This window comes from Mastomys coucha, unplaced genomic scaffold (genome assembly GCF_008632895.1).
Source record: "Mastomys coucha isolate ucsf_1 unplaced genomic scaffold, UCSF_Mcou_1 pScaffold15, whole genome shotgun sequence".
In the NCBI taxonomy this organism is placed as follows: domain Eukaryota; kingdom Metazoa; phylum Chordata; class Mammalia; order Rodentia; family Muridae; genus Mastomys; species Mastomys coucha.
Window position 1 is genome coordinate 96,001,789 of NW_022196897.1, and position 14,117 is coordinate 96,015,905.

General features: G+C 36.4%; 1 protein-coding gene across 1 annotated transcript in view; it reads left to right on the forward strand.

The window, feature by feature from the left end:
• The first annotated feature begins 5,022 nt into the window (after positions 1-5,022).
• Positions 5,023-14,117, forward strand: part of Slc5a12 (solute carrier family 5 member 12) — a 43,767-nt gene continuing 34,672 nt past the window's right edge. The window contains exons 1-2 of the mRNA XM_031373597.1: positions 5,023-5,670; positions 12,823-12,888. Of these exons, the coding sequence (XP_031229457.1) occupies positions 5,332-5,670; positions 12,823-12,888 (405 nt within the window). The 5' untranslated portion in view covers positions 5,023-5,331. The remainder of the gene's footprint in view (positions 5,671-12,822; positions 12,889-14,117) is intronic.

Below are 14,117 nucleotides of genomic sequence, written 5' to 3' on the forward strand. Positions count from 1 at the left end.
ACAACAATGTAGAAAAAATAGCAGAACATAGTAGACTAGTAGGCTGATACCATAATTTATAATCATTGATATGTTAAAAACAGTACATTCTTTTTACTGAAGCATTTTTCACATCCTTGGTAGCCACATTTTAAGCCAAGACTAATAGGAATCACATGAATAATAGTTTTTCAGGACTGGATTTGATTAAACGTATCAGTGCCTCTTGATTCTTCAGCCACAAGCTTTTAGTTCTTAACCTTGGACCTCATGGATGTAATGGCTGTGTTCTGAACAAGAATTCACTGTCTCATACAAGTGTTTACAAGTCTTGTTGATTGAATATTAACACATAGTAATGTTAATATTAAACGAAACAGTTCAATCTCTAAAAGTCAAATAGGGTTCTGATTTTCTGCTGAGGCCACTACAAGGAGAAGCTATAGCAAAGTCAAAATAAAGGCACGCCCTGGGCATATATTGTTGTAGTATCAGACCCCTGCAAGAAAGCAGTTAGAGCAGTAAAAGCAGTTGCATGATTTTCGGGGCATCTCAGTATAAAATCTATTAAAGTTATGTTCCTATCATACTACCATGTGTGACTTATGTAAAAATTTTTAAAATGTATGTGCTTAGATAAAAAATGTCATTGATTGCCGTAGGGTTACTATTGATGTAATGAAATGTTTTGACAAAGAGTAACTTGGGAAGGAAGGGGTTTATTGGGTTTTAATATCCTGAATCATAGTTAACTGAGGGAAGGTAAGACAGAAACTCAAAACAGGCAGGAACCTGGAAGCATGAGCCATAGAGGCACGCTGCTTACTGACTTGTTCCTGAAGGCCTTTTCAGCTTGTTTTCTTATAGAACCCAGGACCACCAGATCAGTGGAATCCCCACCCACAATGCGTTGGGCCTTTCCACATCAATCACTAGTTAACGAAAATGTTCTACAAGTTTGTGGCATACAGCCTGATTCTATGGAGGCATTTTCTCAACTGAAGTTTCTTCCTCTCAGATGACTTTTCCTTGTATGAAGCTGAAATAAAACTCTCCAGGGCAATTGATGAAATGCTAAGACATCATCAGAGCCTTCTGAAAAGCATATGCTTTTACTTTTTTTTTTTTTAGATTTATTATTTTATTTATTATATGTAAGTACACTGTAGCTGCCTTCAGATATACCAGAAGAGGGCATCAGCTCTAATTATAGATGGTTGTGTGTCACCATGTCGTTGCTGGGATTTGAACTCAAGACCTCCAGAAGAGCAGTCAGTGCTCTTAACAACTGAGCCATCTCTCTAGTTCAAGCTTTTCCTTTTGAACTGCCATCCTGCCTTTATGTTAATGGATGCTAGAAGTGATGCTTGGTGGTTGGTTGGTTGACTGTGGCAACTGCTTAAGATAGATAATAGTGAATTTTGCCAAATAGTCTGATTCCCTTTTTCATAAAAGACTTTTTTTTTTACATACCATAATGGTTTATAGTATTTTTTTCATTTTTTATTAGAATATTTTTATTGACTTTGGAAATTTCACATCATGAACCCTGAACATATTCTATTCCCAATTCTCCTAGGTCTACACTTACCCTTGTGAACCCTCATCCCCCCAAAAAGAAGAATAAAAAGAAAATAAAAGAAAAACAAACAAGTCCAATTTGTTTTGACCCTATACTTGCTGGAACATGGTCAAATTCTCAGTGACCAGCTCCTTAAAGAAAACTGAGCCCTTCCTCACCTGAACTCCTACCAGAGGCCATTAGTTGTGGAGAGCTACACTTCAGTATCCTTATCACATTTTCTAAGAGTTCTCTTCAGTGCTTTCAGTCTAGGATGTTACTTTTGGTGGGTGGGTGGGATATAAGGGTTGGGATTGTTACAGAAGAGATTGTTACAGAAGCCTTCCATGTCCCTCTTTTTCAACTCTAAGTCTGCAGTCAACAATACCACAGCAAAAGTGGCTTCCTTTTTCCACAAGTAGACCTTTCAAATTTGGAGCCAGTGTTTTCAAGCACTGATACAAGTTTGGTAACTAAGGTTATACTATTACAAATCTGTTATAAATATTTTTTGTTACACCAATAATGTTAACATCATCTTTCCTGGTAGTAGATTTTACCTAAAACCAACCCACCAACCAACCAAACAAACACCAGTATATTCTTCCATCAATAATCAGCATATTTTTATAGATTCAGATTTTTACGACGAGGTTTCAACCATTGTGTCATATCCCCTTACTTCCTTTCTAACTATGATTTTTATGCTATTTCTATCGTATCTGCAATTACCTTCTTCACTGAAATCTTGAATCATTAAAATCATTTGGAATCAATGTTTTGCAAACCATTGTTAACTTTGATGTTTGACTTTTTCCCAGTGATATTTAAAATTTTTAGTAACATTTAGAATGGTAGTGAATCTTTTCAAAGGATTTTCAATTCCTTTTTTCCACATCTGTCAGAGAAACCACTATTTGTGGAACCCAGGTTTACCAAATGTGTTTATTGAATAGCAAGACTAGAAAGTTGAAATTACTCCTTGGTCTATAGGCTGAAGAATGATTATGATCTTAGCAGGTGTGGAAAAATGAATGTGTGTATCACTGTTACCATCTTGGGAGACCAGGTACATTTTGACTTCTCAGCAATAGTTTGAAAAGAATCATATGCTGCATAGTCGACTTAAATTATTCAGTGAATCATGGTATAAAATAAATGTGTAGTCATTAAAGCATTATCATTCCACTTAGGACATACTTAGAGCCTTAGGGATGTTCAGGATGGTAAATGGGCATTGATTTCCACCAAAATTCATCAGTTATCCTAGTCATTAAGAAGAGAGTTAGCTGTCCTTTGACATCAAGCATTGAACTTTATTCTCTGGCTACTAAAGTTACGGATAGTTCCTTAATGTAATAGTAAGTTACTCACCTGCATTGAAAAGTCTATTATCCAACAGAGCCACCTTCATCATTAATCTCCATAGATCTGGATAATCAACCACAACTCCTACATTTGCTGGTTTAATCACTATCTTGAAATAAGTTTATTTCAGAAATTGTATGTAATGACCTCAAATAGGTTCTCTCTCACTTTTTTATTCTGTACCTCTCCCAGACCTCACTGAAGAGAACAGAATTTACTCTAGATTAAGATTAGTGGCTAATTTGAGTCTATTCATTCTATATATACTACTAAACATGCTACTATAGCTTTCTATACTTCACTGCTAAGGCTGATTTATTTCTAATATCCACTCTCATAGAACCTTTTAATTTTGTTCAAGAGCTTCTCCTTGTAGTAACGATTTAATTTGAGAGCTTCATGATTGTTCCTCTCAGTTAAACACTTATGAGTCACTGTAACATACTCATATAGAGAGGCAAAGAGAAATGATCAATGGCTCCACTATAGTGTGCACATTTACCATGCTCATTGTTCATGACACAGAAATAGTTATTTCATAACAATGTGAATATTCCTGATCACAGAGTACCACAGTGAGTGTAATGATAGAAAGGTTTCAAATGGTGAAATAATTCATTTTAAAATATAACATGGAGAACAAAATCAAATGCAAGGTGTAAGAAAAAAGTAGATATGAAAGACTTACTTGGCACAGTATTACCACAAAATTTCAGTTTGTAAATATATAGTGTCTGCAAAGCTGAATAAATTAAGGAAATAAAGACAAGAAACACCTGAGCTTTCTGATAAAAATAGTTAAAAGGGTAGTTAAGGTAAAGATAGTAAAGATTCAGTGTCCCATTTATAAAAAGTTCCGTAAATTGTGCAAATCTAGGGAAGAAATTTCAATAGCAGAACACAAAGGGGTTATTGTAGGGTGGGAGGTCTTCACTTCTTGTAACTGCTTTTGGTACATTCTCACACCTAATACAGGTCCCTGAAGAGAATTAGAAAATGAGATTGCCATCTAGCCTAAACTAATAATCTAGTCAGTTATCCAAAAGCAAAATTAAGAGTTTCTTCTGTTTAAAAGAAAGTATTCAGTTGTTGGACATCATAGATAAATTAAAATTTCTCCTTTTGGATTTTGATTACTTTCTATAATGGCTCCTATTTACAGAGTATAGAAAGTAGACCTTTTGCCTCTGTCTCTATGAAGTTAGTCATTTGTAGCATCTGATCTAAGTGCACACAGACAGGCTTGGATGTGCAGAAACTGCTGAAAACAGATGAGAAGAATTGCCAGGTATGAAGGAGAACTAAGGGATCACTACAGGAATTGAAGTGGAGGGGCCAGACAGGGTACAAAGCTGAGGAGACATAACTAGATCCTGTATACTAGGAAGGATTTGTAGAGATGAGGACAGAGAAGCAGTGTGAGCAAACAGAGGGAATAGCTCACAAATGTCCTACTAAAAGATTCTTCCAGTTGTTCAAGGATCCACAAAGAACAGAAGCTGTAATATCCTATTTCATCTTCCTTATCCTCTTACTTGACTTGATCCTAATGCTAACTTATCCTTCGTATGCAAGTATAGAAAACAAGAGAAAATAAAGGAGTGGAGGAGAAAATAAGGTGGCTACAGATAATTTACCAATTATTGGTTAATCCATTCCCTGAGTTGGAAAGTCAGGGGAGATTGCTCTATTTAAAGTTTTCCATTGTAAGTGCAAAGATAGAAGAACAGAAGGGGTCAGACAGTGTGAGATTCAGTCTCACAATGTCTTATCCCAGTGTTCCAGGGAAAGCTCAGGAAAGTGAAGTGCTTTATTAACAGTACCTCAGTGGCGATTGAGCCTTGGTGTGGGCAAAGGTCTCTGGATTACTCAGTTCTTGCTCTTTACCCTCCACCACACTGTCCCAGCAATTACAGGTATGAACACTCCACACTCCCTTAGTCAGGAGGGAGATGCCACTGACAGTTGGGCTTGCATTTTTATGTTCCACTTCAGGAATAAAAAATGCTGAAGTAGCCGGATTTTATTACCTCCATGTTTCCTAATAATGTTTAACTTTCATTTAAAAAAAAATCTAGGAGATAAAAAAGCATGCTAGCAGGCCAACCTACTCCCTCTCCCATAGTAACTTCAGAAGTCCTTTCACAGATGATTCAGAAGAAAAGCAGACAGCTAGTTGCCAGAATCTGATCTCAATTTGTTATTTTTTTCCCTTGGTGCCAGTTTCACTACTAATTGTTCTTTTCACAGCCAGCTTTTGAGAACCTTGAAGAGTTTGGTATCTGAAAATTTACACATGGGAGGGTGATCTTCCACTCTTCAGAGAATCAAATTCTTCTTTCCATCTCAGAAAAACTTTGGCTGTTGGAAACATCTCAGTGAGCCTTGTTTGAAAGAGACTCTCTTGTATCCCACTTCCAAGCATGGAGGTGAAGAACTTTGAAGCTTGGGATTATGTTGTATTTGCAGGTCTCTTTGTCATTTCCTCTGGAATTGGCGTCTTCTTTGCCATAAAGGAGAGAAAAAAGACAACATCTCGGGAATTCTTAGTAGGAGGAAGGCAAATGAGCTTTGGCCCTGTAGCTTTGTCTCTGACAGCCAGCTTCATGTCAGCTGTCACTGTCCTGGGGACTCCTTCTGAAGTCTACCGCTTTGGGGCATCCTTCCTCCTTTTCCTCATTTCATATGCATTTGTGGTCTTTTTCACATCTGAGCTCTTTCTTCCTGTGTTCTACCGATCTGGCATCACAAGTACCTATGAGGTAAGAGATCACTTCCTCCCTGCCCACAGCAAGGAGATGGCACTTGCTTCCCACACAAAAAGTCTTTCTTTTCCTTGATTTGTTGTTTTTCTATGACATCTTGACATCAATAGTAGATGACTATTTTCAAGGTAAGTCAACACTGTTTAGAGAGACAATATGTAGTATGGGGTTGGAGGTGTAGTGCTAGCTTTTGGCTGTAGACACATCTGTTTGTCACTCTGTAGAAGGTAACTAGTAATGTCACTCCCTCTGGCTATGTCCATGATTTAATAAGGAGCAATGTTATAAAAACTGATGCTCTATTTAATTGATGAAAGATAAGTAAAATGAAAAGAGATAATGTTATTTTTATTGTCATTAGCGTGAGTACTCTGAAAAGGTAAGTGGAATACATAGTGCTAGTATTATAATTTGCAAAGAAAAGTAAGATCTAGATAGATGTGTTAGGCATGTTTTAAAATTAAATGAGAATCTACTGAGAAGTCAATATTTGCATATGATTGTTTAATGACCTGTATATCAAACAATAGCTCCATAATGATAATTAATGTTGCACTCCAGTTTTAAGTAGCAGATGGGAATATTTTGGAAAAGTGGGAAATATTTTAGTAGGAAGAAATTCCCAAAAAATAAAAATATGGAAATTATTGTAATGAAGGGGAAACAAGACTGGAATTTTGGCCTTGAAACTATGCTAAATAAAACCAACATGTTCAAAATTGAATTTTCATGCCCAGTATTTAAGTGTGCCTATAAATCAGTTTTTGTGAAGAAAAAAATATTGAACTTCATTGCCAATGAAAATCCTGAAAGTTGCAGAAGACTCATAAAGATACTTACTTTAAAAAAATCTGTGAGATAAATTATCACAAAATGTTTCTCTAGTGTTCCAAAGCCATTCACACAAATAAATATTTTCTAGTAGGTCTTAAGACATACAGTTTCATGGACAATCATATCCCAAATTTTCAACATTAATTATATTGGTGCTAAGAAATTAATCACAATTGGGCAATTCAACAGCTATAGTTTGAGACATAACCACAAGAGAAAAACAAGTAAATGTATGTTTAGCTCTATAAATTGCACACACATGCCATTCAATTGTGCTTCTGAAAACCAAATCATGGCCTAGATTTTCTCATCCATGCATGAAGATTTGACTGTAGAAAACATTGCTGAGTTTTCTAGTTTTGTTCTGGAATTTTTTTTTTAATATTTCCCACTCTTTTATCTGTTTCCTCTTGGAATAGATGTTATGATTATCTCTTCATTTAATAAATATCCATTCAGCACTTACTCTGTCCTATGCATACCTTCAGCTCTTGAGGACATGAGGTAAAGTGCTGTACTGCCCCCGTAGGGTTTACGTTCTTGCAAAAGGAAACAAACAATAAGTGCATAAAATAATTATAACACAAGGTTGTATGTATTTAGCTGTGTGCTAAGTACTGTTCTCAGAATTATCTGTATTAACTCATTTGGTGTTCGTCAACAGAAACATCGCAGCTCTCACCTCAGGGCATAAGAAGTAGTTTATTCTGTAGCCAAATTTGAGCGAATAGAGCTTTGGAAATACACAATTAGGTTAACATAGGTTCTATGTTTACTTAAAAATAATTGAGTAATATATTCACAGGAAGAAACCTGCCTTCTCTAAAGCTTGTAACTTGTATCTAATTTTAGTAAGGTGAATGAAAATTGCAAAAGTAATTCAGCAAATTTCAAACACATAATTTACAGGAAACCAAGGACTCTAACCTGAGAAACACATGTCTCTCAATGCAGCTAGACCATGCCAACTCTGGATAGATTCAAACTCCTTTCAAATTTACATGTTAGATTTAATATACAAACCTATTTTAAAATTCCCATCGCTTGCCCGAGGATTCATTAAAATCCTGTTATATAATAACAGGAGGACATAAGGGTTGTGTAAAGTACTTGTATGGTTGTTTTGAGATAGGCTTCTACTTTATAAAAATTAGCAGTGTGGCCAAGACATGAACAGCACAAACTCTAAGTGTAAGCCTCCTTGGCTTGAATGGTGTGTCTGCCACATGCTAGCTATACCACAGGAAAAAGTTCTTAAATACTCTATATCTGGTTTTCACACTCCAAATATTGTTAATAATACTTCTGTCTCGAAGGATTTCTACAGTGGATGAGATAGTATATGTAGTTATTTTTATAGATCTGGGCTAGAATAGTATGTAAGCATTTCTATTATTTTCTTTTTTCTTTTTTGATTTTTATTGGATATTCTCTTTAACATTTCAAATGTTTTCCCCTTTTTGGGTTTCCCCCAGAAACCCCTATCCTACCCCCTCCCCCTGCCTCTATGAGGGTGTTTCCCATCCACCCACTCCTACCTCCCTACCCTGGCATTCCCCTATGCTGGGGCATGGAGCCTTCACAGGACCAAGGGTCTCTCCTCCCATTGATGCCCAACAAGGCCATCCTCTGCTACATATGTGACTGGAGCCGTGGGTCCCTCCATGTGAACTCTTAGGTTGGTGATTTAGTCCTTGGGAGCTCTGGGGTGTCTGGTTGGTTGATATTGTTGTTCTTCCTATGGAGTTGCAAACATTGTTCCCTCAAATACTGTGGTATTTGAGATTTCTTCATTATGCCCCATTTTATAGTAAAATATATGACTTTTGGAATTTTTTTCAGGTTTGAAAGACTGAAATAAGTGGACTGTATTTTCCATTCCTGGAACATCAACTAGTTTTGTAATTTGCTTTGATGAATAAAAATTTTCAAACAATTAGTGAGTTTGGACTCTAGACCTCATGAAATTTATAGCTTCTGTGTTTGTCCCTTGGAATACTGCCATTATATTGCTATGTAAGCAAGCTGGCACAACCAGTCTAGCACTGGAACAAGAATACACACACACACACATACACTACCACCACCACCACCACCACCATCACACACACACACACACACACACACACACACACACAAACACCACAACCACCACCACCACCACCAACAACAACAAAAGGGGAGCAAGGTGGCTAACTGCCCACTTCCAAATATGTATATAGGCTAGGCCATTCCATTCCTCAAGCCATTGATTGTGCAGTTGACTAGAGCTACACAGGAGCTTGAAGCAATAGCAGAGGAGTAACAACTACCCTCAGTGAGATAAAAAATAGTCATTTTTGAGTTCTGAACCCATCACTTTTGAGATGGATATTCTAGTTTGTTTTCAGTTGCAGTGATAAAAAACTGCCTGAAACCAAGTTAGGGAGGAAAGTGGTTGTTTCATCTTACAGATCCCAATTCAGTATAGAAGGAAGCTCAAGCAGGAACTCACCTGAGGCAGGAATTGAAACAGAGGCCATGAATATGCACTACTTACATGGCTTGTTCTGCCTGCTTTCTTGTTCAACCCCGGACCACCTTTTCCAAGGGTGGTACTATCTCTAGTGGTCTAGTCCATCTTTTATCATTAATTCAGAAAATGTCCCACAGACTGGATGAAGCTATTCCTCAATTAAAGTTTATTCTTTGCTTGATTCTAGTTTGTTTCAAGTTGACAGAAACTAATCAACAATTTATCCTATAGATAAATTACAGGAATAGTCAAGTGTTTGGGTGCTTTGATAGGCAGTGGGATTTCAAGGAGAAACTATGCATGTGTGCAACTTTATCACTAGCTCATCCCATGTCAAACATAGGAATTATTTTCATGTATGTGTTCTAAGTTAGTCTTAGCTCTCTCTGCTTTTGTCTCTTGAAATCTGGGTTTAAAGGGATGTGCAACCTTACCCAGAATAGCTCAGTTTCAATAGCATACATTTTTAGAATCTCCAGTTTGATGTTATCTCCATTTCAGCTTAGCTTATATTCATTTTCTGTGCTAATGAACCCAGCTTATTATGTACTCTTAAACTGTTTAAAATATGTTTCATATTCTATCATTATATCCAGCTTCTTCAGTTGGATGACCTTCCTACTTCTCTCAATGTAAAGTTTTCATATAAAAACCACTTAAATTATAATGTCTCACACAGTGATCTCTGAACATTTTAGTAAGTATTACATTTTAGTAAGTTAATTTTAGCTCTTCTGTGAGTTAGAGTCTATGACATTATTTTGATAATAATTGAATAAGTAATATGTCTAATTATTATGAATACTACTTCATCAAAATAAGTTACATTACAAAATATTTGTTCTAAAATGGATATTTAATATCTGATAGAATATAACCCAATATTATAAAGATTTTAGTTCAATCTATGAAGGAATTAGCTATTGATATTTATAGATATGTCACTATACTGTTTGGTTGAGGAGTGGCATATTTTATGTGGTTTCTATTTTAGGGTTAGAGTCTAGTTGAATGTAGAGAACAATTTTAGGGTTTTAACCACTGAAGCAATTGGGCTAAGTAGGAGTCTGTTGCCAAAATTTAGAAGAAAAGGTAATTTTAAAGCAGCACTAAAAGAAACAAACCAAGTGTTTTTGTTTGAAAATGTGGTGTACCAGGTTCTTTTCATGAATTGGATGTGTTATGACGGCTGAAGATGGGGCAAGATTAGCTTCTTATTATTACTATTTCAGTGTGAGTAACCATGGAAAGTAGATTTTATATTTCTTGAGTTAGGAAATAATGTGGTTGGGCCAAGTCTAGTGTTCTAAGAAAAGAAACAACGCAATGATACTAAATATTACCATTGGGACTTTTAAAAACAGGCATAAAATATGTAATTTTTCTGTTAGACTCAGTTTTTACTCTCTCTTGTAGTTAAAAGGTTACATATTCATCAAAGATAATCAATAAGTGAGGGAAAACACTTGAAAGGAAGAGCAAATACAATTCTTTCAGATGTAGGATTGTGTGATTTCATGCAGGAGAAAACATTCTTAGATCACTGAAAGAGGTAACATTCTCCAGGGCAATGGAGCTAAAAGAGAAGGACTGCCAGAAGATCCTAAGAGTACAGAGAAGCTCAAGGGGGCAATTAGGCACTTCTGTGGGAATGTGGTGCTGCAGCAGTGATTTGGCCTAGGGGAATTTATTTTAAATGGCTGCTCTTCAGAAAAGAAAGGTTATACATTTCTCTTGTTTTAAGCCACCCACTTCCCAACATACCCAACAGGGACTCTCAGAAAAGAATATGCATAGAAATATGGATGCCAGCTGGTTCAATCTCCCTGAGATATAGAACTAAAAGTGTTGGGAACAAATATGAAACTTTACATTTGAAGAGAATCTCTCTCTCATTTTTAAGTAATGTTGAAAAAGTGAAAAAAAAACCCAGCTTTTGGTTGCCACCAACATGTGAATGACACTTATTGCGCCTTTATAAATACTTTGCCGTGGTGGTAATTGTTGTGGTTTTTAGGTCCTATAGCTGGGTAGGACTGCCCCTTATTGATTGTCAAATACAGAATGGTCAACTTTAAAACCGTATATGTATAAGGGTCTGAATATCACTGAAGGAAGACCCTAGACTTAGATAGTAAGCAAAAATAGTGTTTATTGTTACTGCAGAAACAATCAGCATGCAGGGGTCAACCATTCTCTATAATGTTGACCCCAGACAAAGGTACATAGGCCTTCTTATAGAGAATGGGGGTGGGGGAACTCTCTAGAAGAATTAGGTAATCTAAAATTTCATTGGTGGGTACTAGGGGGTCACAGGTGGCCACTGGTCTGCATTCCTATGCCATGAATTCAACCATGTGGTGAAATAGGGCTATCCAGTACAGATGACCCATTATGAGATATTTCCCCATTTTTGTGGTTGTCTTCAGGCAGTTCTTTGGGAGGGAGGTTTATGATCTTGATCTGGGTTTCTTGGTCTTTCCCTGGAGCTGGTTCTTATAGCCTAGTTTATGGGACTTAGGCCGGGTCCTTAAATGGAGACAAATATCCTTACATATGCACAAACAACAGTAAAGGACTTAGTAAACAATATTTATAGATATTTGTGCATACAGATACAGAGATTGCCACATCCACATACATAATAATGATCGAAGGAAAAGAGGCTATCAACGTGTGGAAGGTCATAGAAGGGATTTGAGGGAGAGTAACTCGAAGGAGCTGATGGACAAAATAGAAGGGGGAAATGATGTAATTCTATGTCAATCATAATACTAAAATATAAAAATATAATATAAAAATATAATAATTACCAGTTTAGATACAAATAATTATTTAATCTGGAGAAGACCTGGAAAGCACATATAACCTAAGATAGACAGGTGTAGTCAGACAATAAGGCAGATCAAGCCAGAAAGACATTGTTTTGACAACCACAGCCACTGGAGATTTTGAGATTGGTATGATCAGAACTGTCCTAAGAGACACAATATCATGGGTATACACTCATACTGCCAAGGCTTAGTTTTAAAATAGTCAATGAGAGGGCAACAGAATTCGTCTAGAAAAGAAGAAACAAAAATTTAGGCTAAGTTGTGGGCAGAAGGGACATAAAAGATACATTGCCGTCAATGGGTCCAGCAGGAAGACCCCTGGTTAGAAAATGAAGAAAACTTTCAAGCTATTACTATTTCAAGCCATAACTATTTCAAAAAAAAAAAAGATGAAGAACTAGATGTTAACATATGCTTACTTTTAACAATCCATGTTTTTCCCCACTCTGGTTACTTTCAAGGAAGCATACCATAAAATAGTATTATAAACCCAAATCCTATATTCAAAGTAATACTAAGAAATTAAAAAAAAATGTCAGCTGCTTGTGGTGGTTTGAATAAGAATGGCTCTACTGGCTTGTATATTTGAATGCATAGTCATCAGAGAGTGGCATTTACTTAAGGATTTAGAGGCGTGGCCTTGTTGGAGAAAGTATGTCACTGCAGGTGGGCTCTGAGGATTCAAAAGCCCAAGTCAGGTTCCTTGGCTTTTCCTTCCTGCTGCCTGGGGATCAGGATGTAGAACTCTCAGCTACTTCTCCAGCACCATGTCTGCCTGTGTACCACCATGCTTCCCACTCTGATGACAACAGACTAAACGTCTGAAATTGTAATAACTCCCAATTAAATGCTTTCCTCCATAAGAGTTTGCACAGTCATGGTGTCTGTTCACAGCAATACATTGCTGACTAAGACACAACTCTTGTTTAAGGCTTACAGATTGCTTTTTTTCTCTCTGTTTTCTAGTACTTACAACTAAGATTCAACAAGCCAGTTCGCTATGCAGCAACCTTTATCTACATCGTGCAGACGGTGAGGAGTAAGGGTTGTGGGAGAGTTGGAAAATGAAGGTGAAAAGATATAGTTACAGCTCTGTTTATTTGTGGAGAAATGATCTCAACTAAAGGATAACTTTCTTTCTAAGAAGTTACTACCCTTTTCTAAAGATAGCATTTCTCAGATGTGTAATTGCCCTGAGATGAATCCAGCCAGCATAGATTGCTTATTTCTGGACTAATAACTAGTAACAAATTGTAAGCTGGTTATAGTAGCTCAGGCATTTAATCTCAGCATTTGTGAGGCAGATGCAGATGTTCCCTGAATTCATAGAGACTCTGGTTTACATAAAGAATGAGGCTAACCAGAGCTACAAATGAGACTTTTCCTTAGAGGACACATGACAAACAATTTTCTTCAAATTTATTTCATGCTCTAACTTTTTAAGATTTAATAATGTAATGGTCTGGTGTGTTGTTTTTGTTGTGAGACACGTTCTACCTATGTAACTCAAGCTGGAAGTTCTTCTGCCCCTGTATCACAAGTCCTGGGATCAGGCATGGGCTACTATGTCTGGCTTAATTTTTTAAAACCAATAAATTGAGTCACTCCAGAAATGCCTGCTTTTCTGTAAATCCTTTGTCTCTACTGTAGGAATTTTCATTAACATGTTCTCCTGTCTCTGATGAGCTTCTCCTCATGGGCTTTAGATTCTTTAAGTTAAACACCCAAATGCTGCTTCCTACTTCTATTCTCCAAGTACTTTCTGCTACAAGATAACCTCCTGTTCTCCTAAAATTCTGCCCCTGCCTGAAGGATTTGTCTAAGAAATAGAAGGCAAGTAATACCTTTCTCTTTTGGCCATTACCATTATTTCATTAAATAGTGAGTGTATCAAATACAGTATAAGATTTCTATCCTAATCAATCTTATATTTATTATTTTTTGAGGTTATAATTTAAATATAACATTTCTCCCATCCCTTCTTCCTTCCAAACCTTTCCATTTACCCAACCCTGCTCGCTTTCAAATCCATGTTTTCTTTTTTTCCATTAATTGTGTTTGCATGCATATTATATATGTATATATATATATATATATACATATATATTTACTAAATATAACCTGTTCAATCCATATAATGCTACTTGTATGCATGTTTTCAGGGCCGACAATTTGACACTAGACAAGAAATTGGTATAAAGCAACACTTGTTGAATGGACCACATATTTGCATTTTGAAGCCATGGGATTCACTTGGGATT